General features: G+C 38.1%; 1 protein-coding gene across 1 annotated transcript in view; it reads left to right on the forward strand.

Annotated features, from left to right (window-relative positions):
- Window positions 1-16,768, forward strand: part of LOC120986031 (collagen alpha-1(VII) chain-like) — a 570,823-nt gene that overhangs the window by 238,968 nt on the left and 315,087 nt on the right. Inside the window, exons 69-73 of the mRNA XM_040414311.1 lie at window positions 3,861-3,935; window positions 4,230-4,283; window positions 6,929-6,973; window positions 7,571-7,615; window positions 14,678-14,713. Of these exons, the coding sequence (XP_040270245.1) occupies window positions 3,861-3,935; window positions 4,230-4,283; window positions 6,929-6,973; window positions 7,571-7,615; window positions 14,678-14,713 (255 nt within the window). The remainder of the gene's footprint in view (window positions 1-3,860; window positions 3,936-4,229; window positions 4,284-6,928; window positions 6,974-7,570; window positions 7,616-14,677; window positions 14,714-16,768) is intronic.

Consider the following 16,768-nt stretch of genomic DNA (forward strand, 5'->3'; position numbering starts at 1 on the left):
GCCTCGCTCGTCGTTTAATCGCTTATACTCATTACATCTTGTGAAGCTCATTCTTTTGTTTGCATTAATTACATTTGGTACAATATTCACTCCATCTAATATAGGCTTTAGTATCCCTAAAAAAAAAATCCCATAATTTAAGTGAACAATGTCACATCTAAGTCATACCCATGAGGTCAAATCTTCTTGCTGGCAAGTCACAAAAAGTACAAAAATGTGTCTAAAACAGTTAATAAATATGGTGCAAAGCATGTATACCAGTTGTTTTTTTTTTTTAACAAAACTGGTCAATTTTAAATACTAAGGAGGTCATTTAATACAGTCCCTACTCTGGCGGTGGAACCGCTGAAGTTATGTAGAGGCAATCAGTCGCGCTACAAAAAGTTGCAGTGTAGCCCTAGCCTAACTGGCACAGCTCCTAACAGTAGATATGGCTGAAGGCTGTTGCAGTAAGTGGGCATGCACATACTATAGCTCTACAGATTAAACACCAGGGGCACCATTATAATGAAATAAAGAGACTATCTCACAACTAAAGCCCACAGTGTTTTCTGTAAAAGCATGCTGTACACATCACATACAGTAGATATAAGATACAATATAAGAAACAACTTCATAACAAGGTGTAATTTATATTGGTGACATTCTATATCGGTCCTTGTTATTTCTTTTGCATTCAAATGGAGTTTCCATAAACATTGAATGGTCAACTATAGATGTAATGTGTTGTCAGAAGTACCAGCAACTGCAATAATGGGTATAAACACCAGTCTCTATACCAATGATTATTCGGTTGTAATTCTACAATGATTAAATCAGATACATGGCAAACAATGATCACTGTATATCTATTACTAAACAGTAACATGAGTAGAAAGTTTATGGCATAGTACTGTCAAAATTTAATAAAAACATCCAAGAATTAAAAAAACAGCCCTTTATGATAGATGTGTCCTTTTAAGTTCCGGTAAGAGTCCCTGATAACCTATGAATAGGAGTTGTGGGCTATAACTTGCCCAGTTAGTAGCACTTTCTAAACTCTGGCATAACTCAGAAAGATAACATGAATGTGTATATGCTAGCACAGAGACAATGAAATTGAAGCACTGTATTATTGCAACCAATAATGTTAAATAGGAGAAGACACTAATATATAAAAGTCTAACTGGTTCCCAAGGACTTCATATCCTTTGCAGAATGGTAAATGTTAAGACATTTGGGGATTCTAATGCAATGTGAGTGTCAGGTTGGTGATTTCAATCATCTGGGGTTATTGTGTATTTTGAAGTTGTTTACCTCCTAAACTCGACCATAAGATCAGACAACAATGGTATATTACAGATGGTGCACGTATACTGACATCGAGGCTGCAGAAACTTCTGTGCTTCTTACCAGATGGGAAATCAATTACCGAGTGTGTCATCCCCCATAAAACTGATTGTTCTGAAGCATATAAAGTAATGGATTAACCTTCATAAAATGAGATCTCATAAAGATTTTACAGTTGAACTCATTATTGCTAACAAAAGCTCATTAACTCGTGGATGGTGGCAGAAGCAGAAGAAAGAAGTTCATGTGTATCTACATATTTTAAAACCATCAAGAGATACAGTATATAGTGTAGGACACTCCAGACAAATTTTTACAAGACTGTTCCAAACAAACATTTAGGAAAGTCTCCAGTGAAATAATGTGAGTCTCATTGATCTGCTCTTAGACCTCTTATGACAAGCTTCTTTTTCTGGAAAAATAACTTACATCATATTCTAAGCAGAAAATACTTGGTACAGTCGTTCCCACAAGATCAAAATTGAAGACCCGGATTTATCAAGGCCAGCATGCACTTTATTAGTCTTGATAAGGCCTGCGATGCTGGAGGAGGCATGTACTTTATCACTAGGTGCAGACCTAGTCATAATTGACCTGCCTCCTCCAACTCTCCGTGCACTGGAATGAAATCTAAGGCAGCTAGGAGGTGCCATAGACTTCAGTCATTATTTACCCCAGTTTTCGGTGTCCTCGCAATGGCCTCACTCCACTCTCGCCAAGGGGAAAGAGAAATTTCCCCCTCCATTTTTAGATTTCAGTTTTAATTTATTTTTGTTAGCGCACACTTAAATATCGGCTGATTACTTATAGAATAATTATAAGAATTGCTCTTTTTGTGTAAAGAAGAAATCTGATATGGGAAATCACAGGAAACTGGATGATCAGCAGATTACCTATTGCCAGCCATAATCTTAAGTGAATCCACTTACCAGCTGTTAAAGTGTGCACTGGCCTTTAATAAATATAATATTATAATGATAATAAATATAATAATAACTATTTAATAAAATATTTAAATATCCACAGGCCTGCAGAGTTTTTGTGCTATTGATCTTTTTACTAAGATGTATACATTTGTCTTCTCTTCTGATATACTCACCTATAAATTTTTAGAGACGTTTTTCCATTAGTGTGTTGATCACCACTGTTACAAAAAAAAACACAAGAAACTGGTATCCAGAAGCCCTTAAAGGGATTGTCCTATCTGTGATATATATGGTATATTAATAGGATATCCATAAGCAATAACCTTACCACACATCAATAGCCTGACCTACTTCAGAGCTCCACTAAGCTCCATTGTGATCACTTTACCGATACAGTGGCCAAATAATCACTACTCACAATCCTTTGGTATAAACAGTGTTTTTATTATTAATTATCTTCATATAACATAATAACATAGTAACATAGTTTATGAGGCTAAAAAATACATCTGTCCATCCAGTTCAGCCTGTCATCCTGCAAGTTGATCCAGGGGATATCTTATGGCATAACATTTCTTACAACTTCTAAAGGATTACACTGGGTTTTCCACAACTTCACATCACATGCAATGTTTCGGGGGGTCACACACCCTTGTTCATGAGTAAAGGGGTGTGACCCTCAAAATGTTGTTCATGATGTGGAGTTGTGGAAATTTCAGCGTTCTCTGTGAGAAGTTGTAAGTAGTGTTATGCCATAGATGAAAAGCAGATAATAAAGAAAAAAGGCATTGTTTGTACCAAAGAGATGATTTGCTCACTGCATCAATGAAGTGACCACTTTTTTCTTCGTATATTTTGAAAGAGATATCAGTAGGATATGCCATAAATGTAGGATAGGTGTGAGTTCCACCTCCGGAACCTGCTGCTATCTCAAGTACAGGGCCATGAAGTGAGCGGAGATCACACAACACGTGTGGCATGTGCTCCATTCACTGCTATGGGACTTCCAAAAATAGGCAACTGAGCATGCTCAGATAATTTCATCCCAAAGCAGTGAATGAAGAGCAGGCTGAGCAATTAAAGTAATTCTTTCATACACCATTATGAGACTTCTGAAAATAGCCTAGCCAATGCTTTTAAGCCAAGTATGAAGTAGTGCAGATGCTATTATTTTCTATTGTGGTGACTAGTTTTGTTAACTGACTCCTGGACTCTCATAGAACATAATGAGAATCAACAATATTGATTTTGCAATACTACATTAGAATGCCAGTTTTTATGTTGTGTATTATTATCATTATTATTATCATTTTTGTTATAAATTACAAAGTTATAAAAAGATTTAAGTAATATAAATCAATCATTGTTCTCTTCTGAAAGATGAGTTTTACAGCAAGGCATACTGACACTATCACAGAAATCATAAAAAGGCTATACATTCTTGTATTCAGATGATGATACACATACAAATGCTAATTATGTTGTTTGTGTTCAGGTATTTGATATATTAACTATGTGTTTGTATAGCATATGGATATAATATAATTTAGCAATAAGAGTCCCTTTCTTAGATCAATTTTATATTTAAAAATAATTATTTTGAAGCAGAATGGTAACAGAACAGAAGCACTCGGGAAAAGTCGCACCAAAAGAATGGTACCTGAAGAGCAAGACAGAACTGTAAGATACTCAATCTTTTACTGATTTAATTGTTACTAGAAAAGTTCACATTTATTATGCATGATTATTTCACAAAGTTAAAAGCTAACTAAAAATGTCACATATATAGCAAATGTTAAAATATTGATATACATTACTGCACTTGCGATAACATTTCCTCTTATGTTTCAAAAGTCGTACTCTGGTCCCCAGGGATGGAGCAGGAAAAAGGTATTTAATATTCTGACTAAAACGTAAGTACGGTAAATGTTCTCAGTGAAATAAACAATAATGAATGTTTAATACTTCCGTTAGAGTGAACATGCAGAAGAAGACAGCCAGATGCCATTACCTTCCAAAAAAGAAAAGGTTGGTAAAACTCTATGTTTTTTGCCTTGAAATGCAAAACAATACAAGGTAAGGCAATGAGACAGCAATTTTGAGAAATGTACACACTTTTAGTATACAAATACATACTCTCATTTCTAACCTGCTTTATAAAATGTTTCAGGTGTTTCTATAGATAACAGTTTGAGGGCTCATGCACACGACCGTGTTTTTTTTCCCCACATCCAATCTGCATTTTTTGAGGGTTGGATGCGGACCCCGTTCGCTTCAGTGGGGCTGCAAAAGATGCAGACAGCACACTGTGTGCTGTCCGCATCCTTATGTCTGTTCTGCGGCCCCGCAAAAAAAACAGAACATGTTCTATTCTTGTCCATTTTACAGACAAGGATAGGACTGTTCTGTAGGGAGCAGGACGTTCCATTCCACGCACACTAATCAGACTGTTTTACTTTCATTCTCCTTATTAAAAAAAAAAAAAAAAAAAGCAATGTTCAGTAAAGCTGATCTCCCAAACATGACTGGCTAGGACCTGTGATAGTATTAATAATGCCCTTTGAACCACTTCGTTATTGGACAGTTTACCTTCCTTTTGTTTTTAAGTTGCCGCAATCAGAGAGTAATAAAGTTTTTATGTTTCTATTGATGTAGCTATATGAGGGCTTGTTTCTTTATGAGATGAGCTATATTTTTCTGTTACATCATTTTGGGGTACATGTTACTTATTGATTAACTTTATCTTGGGTAGAATCGCAAAAAATATACCTAATTCTGCCATTGTTTTTTTTTTTACATTTTTAAATTTTGGCATTTTTACTGAATGCCATAAATAACATGTTACCTTCTGTGGACTGGACCAATATAGGTGATACTAAGTAACATATTTATTATGTTTTACCACTTTTGCGCCGTCTTCCCTGTGAACTCAGCTGTATAGTACAGCAGCATTCACAGGGCTCAGAAGTTCCTCCCAATGTGTTTCCAGCCTGCAGATTTAGCTGCTCTGACATTTAACCCTTAGGATATCAGAGGTTTTTTTCATTTTTGCGTTTTCATTTTTCTTCCCTATATTCCCGGAGCCATAACTTTTTTATTTTTCGGTTCACATAGCTGTATGAGGGCTTATTTTTTGCGGAACAAGTTGTACTTTCTAATGCCACCATTTAATATGGCATACAATGTAGTAATAAGCGTGGAAAAATTCCAAGTGGGGTGGAATTGGAAAAAAATGCAATTCTTCAACCGTTTTACAGGTTTTGTTCCCCTAGCATTCCCTTTGCAGCAAAACTGACCTGTTCCCTTCATTATCTGGGTCAGTATGATTACAACGATACCAGATATGTATAGTTTATTTATAAATAGTGTAAAAATAAATTAAAACTTTGAAAAAAATATATAAAATTATACTTATCTACTGAGCTGTATGGGGGCTCATTATTTTGCAGGACAATCTGTAGTTTTTATTGATACCATTTTGGAGTGTGTTTGACTTTTTGATTACATTTTATTACATTTGTTTGGGTAAGAGAAGCGATGGAAAAATGACCATTTTTTCCAATATTTTAATATTTTAGTAGTAGGGGAGTTTTCTGACGTGGTGATACCCATGATATTTATATTTTTTTGTTATTTCTGCATTTATTTTTTTATTCTACGGAAAGGGGGGTCATTTAAACTTTTACATTTTTTATATATTTTTAACATTTTTTTTTTAAACTTTTTAATGGTTTTGAAGCTTGTATTTGAGCCTACAAAACCCATTATTTTTTTTTATTCTAAACCTTTTAGATCCATGATGAGGGGAGAATTGCTAATTTCTTATGTTGGCCTGCCACCTGCTGGGCAAAATAATAATTGCAGCTTTAATACTCTGGGTCTCTTCAGAGAGACACAGTGTATTGAAATCAATGACCGTCATCCTCATTGGCCGCGGAGGATGTCGGTAAGAATCCCAGTACAGTGATGTTGATCACAGCATCTAAAGGCTTTAATGACAGCGATCAGCATTATTGCCGGTTGCTGTCATTAGCAGCGGGTCTCTGCTGTTTGAAACAGCGGAGGGCTTCTTGCCCATGTTACGGACCACAAATAGCGGTCCGCAATGCACGGGCACCGGCCGTGTGAATCCCTTATTGACTTCAACGGGTCCACAATATGCGAAATATGGCAAAAGATAAGACATATCTTATCTTTTGCGTGTGGAAGCATGGACTCGAAAGCCCATGGAAGCGATTCGTAGTGTTTCCGTGAGCTTCCAATCCATGCCTCCGCTCCCCAAAAGATATCTTTTGCTGTATTTTGCGGATCGCAAACCCATTCAAGTCAATGGGTCCACATACACAGCATGGAGTGCACACAGCCAGTGCCCATATTTTGCGGACTTGCTGTTTGCATTCAGAATACTGGCACAGAGCACTTACGTTAAACTGATTTTTTTTCTCATAAAATTATCAATCTGCTCAGCTCCTCCTGCTCTGTAACAGTCTGCCTGCAGAAGACACTACAGTTTCTTGGTGAAAGGATCAAAGTTGTTGAGGTCCCCAAGCGGTTAAACTAACAGTGTACATAAATAATTGCATACATATATTTAAAAATGCATAAACATACATAAATCAGTATATAATTTGTGTATAAATGTAATTGTTTACATGATTTATTTACCATAATAGGAAGGAAAGAGACTTTCAGGACCACAGCGAGACAGAGCACAGAAGGTACTATTTTAATTCTTTATATTCCTTCTCTGTTTATTTAAAACCAATTTAAAAATTGTACTAAAGTTTTAGGTTATACGAATTTATATTATTTGTTAACACAAATATGTAGTATGTAGCAGAAGCTGCAAAGCCATATTAGGGGCAGAAGTAACATTCAGGTGCAGGCTTTGGTGCCTGACACATAGATGATTATGCTTCTAGTAAGTGCTGTATCTCACCCCAGTTCTAAGTTCACACTGCACTGCTCAGTACAGCTGTTTAATGCCCTCTATGCTGCACTACTACAGACAGATAGGGAGAAGAATCTCTTTTTCTCTGTGCTTGCTGTGTATGGGAGACATCATAGCAGGTAATCTCCGCTCACTCCGTAACTGAGCTGAGAGAAAACTGACATTTAGAGATGGAGCCTAGATATGGGGACAATGCTACAAGTCATGCCTTGATAAAGTTTATTCCTCAAACACACATATACATGTAACAATCTCTGGAAATTCATGTGAAAAAATAGGTACACTGCATCCATTTAAACAATACAGTCTGAATCTCCATCTGTAATAAGAGATTATTTTGACATATTTTATATTTGTCAACCAGGGCGAACCAGAAGAAGCTGGAGATCCTGGTTTTCCTGGTCAGAAGGTAACTTTTTACAATTTCTCCTCAGCAATTACCTTAGTAAATCATTGTGTAGTTTACCTAAGACTGTAGTAAATCAAAGGCAATCTATAAATGTATAATCTATGCTATGTTACAATATTTAGAAGCAATGCTCTAATGCTACATCACTGCTTCTAAAAATTAATCTTGATTTTTATCTTCTCCTTTAATTATCTATGCATGTATGGCTGTAATGTTTGAGGAGCTGCTATATATGAAATAGTAGTGTTAACATAAAATAGGAAGAATTCTTTTTGGTTTTTGTTTTCTGGTTTGTGGGCAGTAGTGTGTATGCATGTCTTTTAGTGTTGCCCTATGTTGGTAATAGCAGGGCACTAGATGTATAAAAGATTTTGGGCGTCATGAATGAAAACTAGTGTAGACATCCATGACTTAGACATCCATGGCTGTTTGACTTCATCCCTTTATATTTTCCAGGTCTTGTAACATGAGATTTAACTGCCTGACAGTTCATTATAAAAAATATGCAGTTCATTATAATAAGTCTATGAAGTGGCTGAACTTTTCATTGCCTTTCATAAGCAGAGGACATTTATTCGGTTTGGCTTCAGTGCAAATAAAGGCAAACTCATAGGCTCTGATTCATCAAGACCGTGTATGCTGTGCAAGTCTTGATGGGGCCTGCACTGCCGGAGGAGGCATGTCATTTATGAAGACCATAGGCCTCATGATAAATGACATGCCTCCTCTGTCAGTCCGTACGCCAAATTGAAATTTACAGCAGCACAAAGGTGCCTTAAATTTCAGTCATTGTTTACGCCAGTTTATGGCATAAATAATGATGAATGAGCCGGGGCTGTTGGCCCTGCGCCCTTCTCGTACAATTGGTGAGGGTGGCATAAAATGCTAATTGTGAAAAGTCGCAATTGCATCGAAAGTTTTTTTAAAATCTGAGCTCTGATTGGCTGCAATGAGCAACCTACTACAGTATTAGTTCTGTTAAATGAGTCCCAATAGGTCTTATAATGACCACATATTATCAGATGTAGTGCTAAAAAAAACTAGTTGTTAATTTTCTAACATTGAACATGATCCTCATAAAACAGCTGAGTAAGCCATATTTACCATATGAAACCAAACATGGAAGGAAAGTAGAAAAAGCAGGCACCAATGAGGGTGGGGCATCATTTATGGACTAAAATAAAAACTTAACTACTGTAACTATGCTATTCCTTTCTTTCTTTTTACAGCCAGTTGGATGTTCCTTTTACAATACTTTGTATGAAGAAATTAAAGGTTTATGTTTAAGAATGAATGAATGGTTGCCTATTCGACAGCTATCATGCTAAATTTCAAATGGGAAGGGGCACCAGGGGGATTTAAAAGTAAATATTCCTAAAGTACTATTGTACTTTTTGATTCTCTCAAAGAAAAAAAACTTAAAGGATCACATCAGGTAAAAACTAAAAATTTATACTTTGGCCAAGTCATGGATCTATTCATGCTCCATAAGTTTATTCAAAGTTTATTGAATGGAGCCATTCCAGAGATTCCTTACTAGGCCGCAGCTGAATCCTGTGCTGCCATAACTTCAGAGCAGTGCTTTCTTGAGCCACTTCAGTGTAAGAACTACAGTATACCCAGACAGCATCACATAAGGCTACAATGATGACTACTCTCCTGCAGGATACTAACAGGACACCAGTGATAATGAGGCTGGGAGAAAGTGAGGATGTAAAATGACCTCAGGTTTATGTTTCTCAGGTTCCATGACGAGTCATTCACACTCATTTCACATTTTCTCTTCTGAGGGACTTAGCTATGTGCACCACCCACTGACATGTACAGTTGTGTTCAAAATAATAGCAGCGTGTTGAAAAAAGTGAATAAAGCTCAAAATCTTTCTAATAGCTTTTATTTCCATACACACAAATGCATTGGGAACACTACACATTCTATTCCAAATCAAAACATGAAGAAAAATATATCAAATTTGTGTTGTTCCTCTAAAGAAATTGTAGAAAAGTGAATATTAGACTGTTCAAAAAAATAGCAGTGTTTGTATTCTTCTTAATTACAAACTCAAATATTCACTATATAAACTGAAAAATGCTTGAAAATGTTACTTTCCTTTGAGTCACTTAACTAATATTTAGTTGTATAACCACTGTTTCTGAGAACTGCTGTACATCTGTGTTGCATGGAGTCAACCAACTTCTGGCACCTGTGAACAGGTATTCCAGCCCAGGATGATTGGACTACATTCCATAGTTCTTCTCTATTTCTTGGTTTTGCCTCAGAAACTGCATTTTTGATGTCACCCCACAAGTTTTCTATTGGATTAAGATCCGGGGATTGGGCTGGCCACTCCATAACATCAATCTTGTTGGTCTGGAACCAAGATGATGCACGTTTACTGGTGTGTTTGGGGTCATTGTCTTGTTGGAACACCCATTTCAAGGGCATTTCCTCTTCAGCATAAGGCATTATGACCTCTTCAAGTATTCTTTTTTTGTTTTAAATATTTTATTATTATAATACAAAATTTCAATCCATATTACATATTTAATATTATAAAGTCCATAAGTCCGTCAATTCTAATCTATGGGCATAATTAACAATAATTGCATACAAGTGTCCATAATTATGTGAACATTTAAAAATCAAGTGGAGGTCTCCTACTGAGGAGGATGGCAGGATTCACCCGACATCCAGAGCTTAGTAAAGCAGATGGACAAAGCATCTCATTTAGCCCAAGTTCTCTATAAGCGGCAGGGATAAGAGGCCTGAAGTCCAGACAGCCGCCAAGCAGTGAGCGCGCCTCGCACACGCCCTCCCCCAGACACGGGTAAGCACGATTGGCAGGGTTGACACTCATGTGGCCAATCACTTGATACTCACCTGCTGCGTAAGAGGCGAGCTTACAGCGATCTTTAATCGCAAGCATTTGATAAAACAGAAAACGGAAAGGGGGGTCCAGCAGTCTTTTATCACAGTGGTAGAAACCCCACTCGCATATTTTACTGCCTCATCCCCATATGGTTGAATTGAATATCAGTGCCGTGATTCGCCGTACCTCGCGTATATTCACATTGATATCTCATGTGGCAGAAACTCGAGTCGAGTATCACTCGGCAGTCACCGGCAGTTGAAGAGGATATAGACAAAAAACAGAGCCAGAGACCCGCTCTGTCCCATTAAAAGAACACATAGTAGCGCGCCCACCACGTGTGTCATATCACTGCCCGCAGTCGAACCTCATGTCTGACGGGAAGAGCCGTACCCCGAGTCGCGCCCGATACCCGGACGCCCCCAGGTCCCGAGCCCCGATCCCCCGCCCAAATACCGCTCGATATTATGAATAAATAAGAATTCCAACCATTATTTAATGCCGGAGGGTCCCCCCATCCTCCAACAGTCCTAGAGATCCTCCTGTGCTCGAGTATACCTTCACATTCTTCACCGATACAATACATATAGAAGAGACCGGACAAATAGAATTTTCCCCAGCTCACCCCACCAACCCACCCCCCCCACCTTGCAGGAAAAGGAAAAAAATAACGAAGGAAAGAAGGGTCCTAATTAATTAACCGTGTCCCAATCTTTCCATAAATTATTCCACTTTAAGTAGGATCCTCTTTGTTTGTACAGGATCTTCTCATAGCTTTTCACTTTCTCAACCAAGCCCAGCCAGTTATTACAGTCTGGGGCGGAAGAGCAAAACCAAGATCTAGAAATAAGGAGCCTAGCTAAGAACATCACCTTAATCAACAGATGGCATTTTATAGGCTGATAATTAACCTCAGATAAATCTCCCAGGACCCATATCCTGGGGGACAAAGGAACAACAATTTTAAGTTTACGCACCAGGTTCTTTTGGACCAAGCTCCAATACCTACTCACCATTGGGCAATCCCAGAACAGATGTAAGTGATCTGCCTCGGAATCACCGCAACGTGGGCAGTCAGAGGAGGCCCTGAGTCCTCTTCTATATAACCATATGGGTGTCACATAAATTTTGTGCAAAATATTAAATTGTACAACAATGTGGTTAAAATTATGTGAAACCAGCTTTAAGCTTTCCCCTATATTCTCCCAGTTTGGAGGGCCCACCTCTGAAAGGAGAGAAGACCAGGCTCTCTGTCCTGAAGAGAGAACATCCAAAAAGAAATTATACATTAAGTGTCTATAACAGTATGATAGTTTAATTCTCGTGACAGTTTTCTTACAAATTAAATCATGTAGAAATACAGGAGTATCTATAATAAAGAAGTGACTATTCAGAGTGCTAGAAAGTGCTGACCTCAATTGGAAGTATGCATACCAAGCCACCTCACCTAAATTTGCCCTTAAAAGTCATTTAAATTAAAAAGTTTTGGGTTATGCCATAATGGGGTGCAGATAAGTGATGCCTTAACTCCACACCAGCTCCTTATGGCCAACCAAGTCTTTATAGCCATTCTGCAGAAAAATGAGTACCCGCTCAGTGTATTTGATAGATAATCAGATTCCAGTACGGTGAAAAAATCAGAGAAACCTGCATCTTTCACCACTTTACTGCAGAAAGGGCTATTTTCCCAGTCATTAAAAAGACAGAGTTGGGAGGCCACAAAATAGCCCCTAAAATAGTTAAGACCTCCCCGATTGTAGGGCATGGAAAAATAGAGTGCCTTCAGTCTCACGCGCTTCCTCCCCCATAGTAAATCATTGAGCATCCGCTCTATCAATCTGAAGTACTTGTCTGTGATCCATACAGGCGAGTTGCACAGGACGTAAAGAACCTGGGGTAGCAGTACCATTTTTATTAATGAAATTCTGTCCGCTCTTGCTGGCAGAATTTTTTGCCATATCTTAATTTTGGCTCTCAACTTCATCAGCAAGGGAATCAGGTTAAGTTGTAAATATTCCTGAGGTTTGGCAGAAACTGTTATCCCCAGGTACCTTATTGAATCAGAGATCGTTAACTGATTATTCCATTCACCTCGCAACTCGTCTATAGGGAGGAGAACGGTCTTCTCCCAGTTGATCTCAAGTCCGGACAAATCGGAAAAATGACCAACCAGGTCCATTATGCGAGGGAGAGTGGTGTCTGTTTGATGAATAAAAACCAGAATATCATCTGCGTAAAGGGATACACGGTCATGCTTCCCCATTATGCCAAAACCGGCCACCTTCGGGTCCTGTCTTATCATAGCCGCTAAAGGTTCGATATAAATATTAAATAGAAGAGGGGAGAGGGGACAGCCTTGACGGGTGCCTCTTCCTAAAGTGAAACTCTCTGTCGTCGAATCATTGATCCTAATCCTGGCAGCTGGAGAATTGTAAAGTAGCTGGACCATCGCCATAAATCTTGGGCCAAAGCCCATTTTTTTCATTACCTCCCAGAGAAAAGTCCACTCCACCCTGTCGAAGGCTTTAGTAGCATCCAGCGACAGGATGGAGCGGGCACCACGCCCCGGGGACTGAATATTCATAAATAGCCTATGCAAATTGTGATGGGTAACCCTTTTTGGCATGAAGCCATTTTGATCTGGGTGGATAATGGTGGGCATAACCCGCGAAAGCCTCCTAGCCAAAACTTTTGATAGTAACTTAGCGTCGGTGTTTAATAAGGATATTGGTCTATAGGAGCTCAATTCTGCCGGGTCTTTATCCTTTTTTAGAATTAAAACAATGAGAGCCTCCATCATAGAGTATGGTAGTCTCCCTCCCTGTGTTGCTTGGGAGAAAACCTCTAACAGCTGGGGGAGAATCACATCACTATACTTGCGATAGACCTCGTATGGAAGGCCATCTAATCCTGGCGATGAGTTCCCCGAGATAGACCCAAGGGCCTCCTGCAGCTCCGTGAGAGACAACTCCTCCTCCAGATATTCTATTTGAGCTTCATTTAAGGTAGAAAGTGGAATTTTCTCCAGGAACCTCTTCAAGTATTCTGATGTATTTAAACTGATCCATGATCCCTGGTATGCGATAGATAGGCCCAACACAGTAGCTTGAATTCAGTGTTTGGGGGTCGTCTGACAAACTGTCTCCAGCCACTAGACCCAAAAAGAACAATCTTACTTTTATCAGTCCACAACATGTCTCTTTAAGCCAGTCAATGTGCTCTTTGGCAAATTGTAACCTTTTTAGCACATGTCTTTTTTTCAACAGTGGGACTTTGCGGGGTCTTCTTGCAGATAGCTTGGCTTCACATAGACATCTTCTAATTGTAACAGTACTCACAGGTAACTTTAGACCTTTGATCTTCCTGGAGCTGATTGTTGGCTGAGTCCATGCCATTTTGGCCATTCTTCTATCCATTTTAATGGTAGTTTTTCGCTTTCTTCTACGTCTCTTAGGTTTTGGTTGCCATTTCAAAGCATTTGCGATAATTTTAGCTGAGCAGTCTATAATTTTCTTTACTTCTTTATATGTTTTCCCCTCTCCAATCAACTTTTTAATCAAGGTACGCTGTTCTTCTGAACAATGTCTGGAACGACCGATTTTCCTCGGAATTTCAGAGAGAAATGCACTATAACCAGCATGTACATTTGCTGCCTTCCTTCCTTAAATAAGGGCAATAATTGGCACCTGTTATTTCAAAGAATGAATGACCTTACTCATTGAACTCACCACTGCTATTATTTTGAAAATGCCCCTTTCAATTAGTGATTCAATTACACAGAATCAGCAGCATGCATGTCATGACTGTTGGGTCTGTTGGATTTCTATTACTCTACTACACCTGCTAGTAAATTATAAACAGTGATTGATCAGGTTAGTGATGTCTGACTGCTAATATTTTGAACACAACTGTATGTACTGAGGGGTAATTGCTATACAGCAGACTCGCTTATTGACCTTGGTGTCATGGAGCCACTTGATGCTACAATGTGGAAAATATATAGTAACCAGAAATAAAAGGGAGCAAAAAGCCTGAACAATGTAGAAGTTGGAAAGACATAGAAATACCAAGTGATGGGTGATTTTTCATTTCTGACTAGAGTGATCCGAAACTAATTGTCTTAATAGCAGTACTGCTGTACAACTGGCCTTAAGATTTTTGTGTAACCAGGTCTTAAACACTTACATTTTTAGGGAGAAAAAGGAGATGTTGGTGAAAAGGGACAAAAGGTAATAAATATTAGAATTTTATTTTCACATTATTTTATATGTCATTGTAAGATGGTCTTAGGAGCATGGGGTTGGATTTGGCAATGTGTTGTAAGTGAAAAACTGCACGGTATAGGGAGATGTAGTAAGAAAAATATTCAAGAATTCTGGCAACAGTTGTGTAGAAGGGAAGAGTACATGCTGTGCACCAATTCATGTGTTCAAACACATAATACACTTCTCTGAACAGTTCTAAAAAATGTTGAGATGTCAGCGTGTGTCTAAGGGTGGGTTCACTTCACATATAGATTTGAATAGCATTTTGTATACTTTTTTGTTGTTTAGTTTTTAGTTTTTCTTGCACCTGAGCTTTTTGACCATTTTTGTTGTCAAAACGCAGCTCGAGGTGTTAGCTGAAGTTCTGGAAGAAATAGGAAATGCAGGATGTATAAACATTTTCTGTGACTGGCAATTTTGTTAAGAAGGTGGTGTTCTGGGGTTTCTGGGGTTTTTTGAAAAGTGCATCATGCTGAAGCTTTTAGTGTTTTTTTTCTGGCTTTTAGTAAAAAAAAAACACCATAAAAACCACATGTGCTACTGAAAAGAAATTCTATTTTATCAGTGCAAATTAATGTGTGTAATTAATGTGTGTAAGATTTATAACCTGTGACAGTGAAATGAATTTAGCTGCTGTTGTATGACATGGTTAACAGTGTTTTAATACAGAATTTTGTACACAAAAGTGGAATTAAAGGAATTTTCTGCCAGTTAAAACTAGACACCTGTCCTCCTTTGTAATTTGTTTTTATTTTCTGATTGTAAATTTTTAAAAATCTTTTTCCTTAACATGTTTATGGGAGCTGCCATCTTGCCTGGGCTCTTCTTAACAGCAATTAGAGATATGCTTTACAGCAGCTACATGGGCCATAAAGACAATGGTCTCATTGACTTCTATAGATTTTTCTAAGTATCCACTGTGACCTGTGCAGAGGTCAGGAGGGAGTAGATAACCTACTGTGAATGGTTGATCTACATATGAGTGACATCTGTCATTGTAATCCTGTCTATAATGATAAGAAGATGACTGCAGTAAAGTGATCTCTACAGACCAAGAAATGGTACCTATTATTAGACTTAGTGGCCAGTGCGAAAACTGTCGTATTTTTTGGTTGTTTTTTTTAAATAAATTCTTTATTTTCAATTTTTCAAAAGAATACAGTAACAAAATATGCATTTCATGGTCATAGTGAGTCACATAAGAAACCACATAATATCCATTTTAATGCCTTACTTATGAGCAGGTCTGGGTTCTCATTTTATCTAATACTTAGACTTTCCCATCTAGTAAGGGAGATAGCGTATGTTTTTGATTTTGCGCTTGTCTGATTTCATTCCCTAGACTCTACATTAAAATCATGCAAGGGAACATAAGTAGACGTCAAATAGAGACCATTTGAAATAGACGGAAAGAGGATCGAGGGATCCACAAAGAATTAAGATATAAACAGAAGGGAGGGAGGGGGGGGGGAAGAGGAGTATGGGAGTGAGCCTTGACATACATTATTTCGTCAGCTATTAGCATTACTTCTACTAGTGCTGTTTCCGTCTGGAGGCGCCTCCGTCAGAGATCTCCAAGGGCTCCACACCTTCAGAAACCTATCATGAGTCCTATTTATCCACCCTGTCATCTCCTCAAATTTACAGATTTGGTTGACCTTCGCTTTCCATTCAAGTATGGAGGGAGGTTCTTTATCTAGCCAATGTAGAGGAATTAGCATCTTGGCTGCTGCTAGGAGATGCGAAACTAGGTTCTTTTTTGATGGCGCATAATCCGATGCGGGGAGAGATAAAACTACCATTTCTAACTTGAGTTTGAAACTTGGGGTTGTGAGTTTCTGTATTGTTGCTTCTACTTTTCCCCAATAATCTTTAATTCTGGGACATTCCCACCATATATGTGATAATGTGCCTACTCCCTCTCCACATCTCCAACACTCCCTTGTATCAGACAATCCTCTCTTGAAAAGGAAGTCAGGTGTTCTATACCATCTTGTTAGCAATTTGAAGTGGTTTTCT

Source organism: Bufo bufo, chromosome 1 (genome assembly GCF_905171765.1).
Source record: "Bufo bufo chromosome 1, aBufBuf1.1, whole genome shotgun sequence".
NCBI lineage: Eukaryota > Metazoa > Chordata > Amphibia > Anura > Bufonidae > Bufo > Bufo bufo.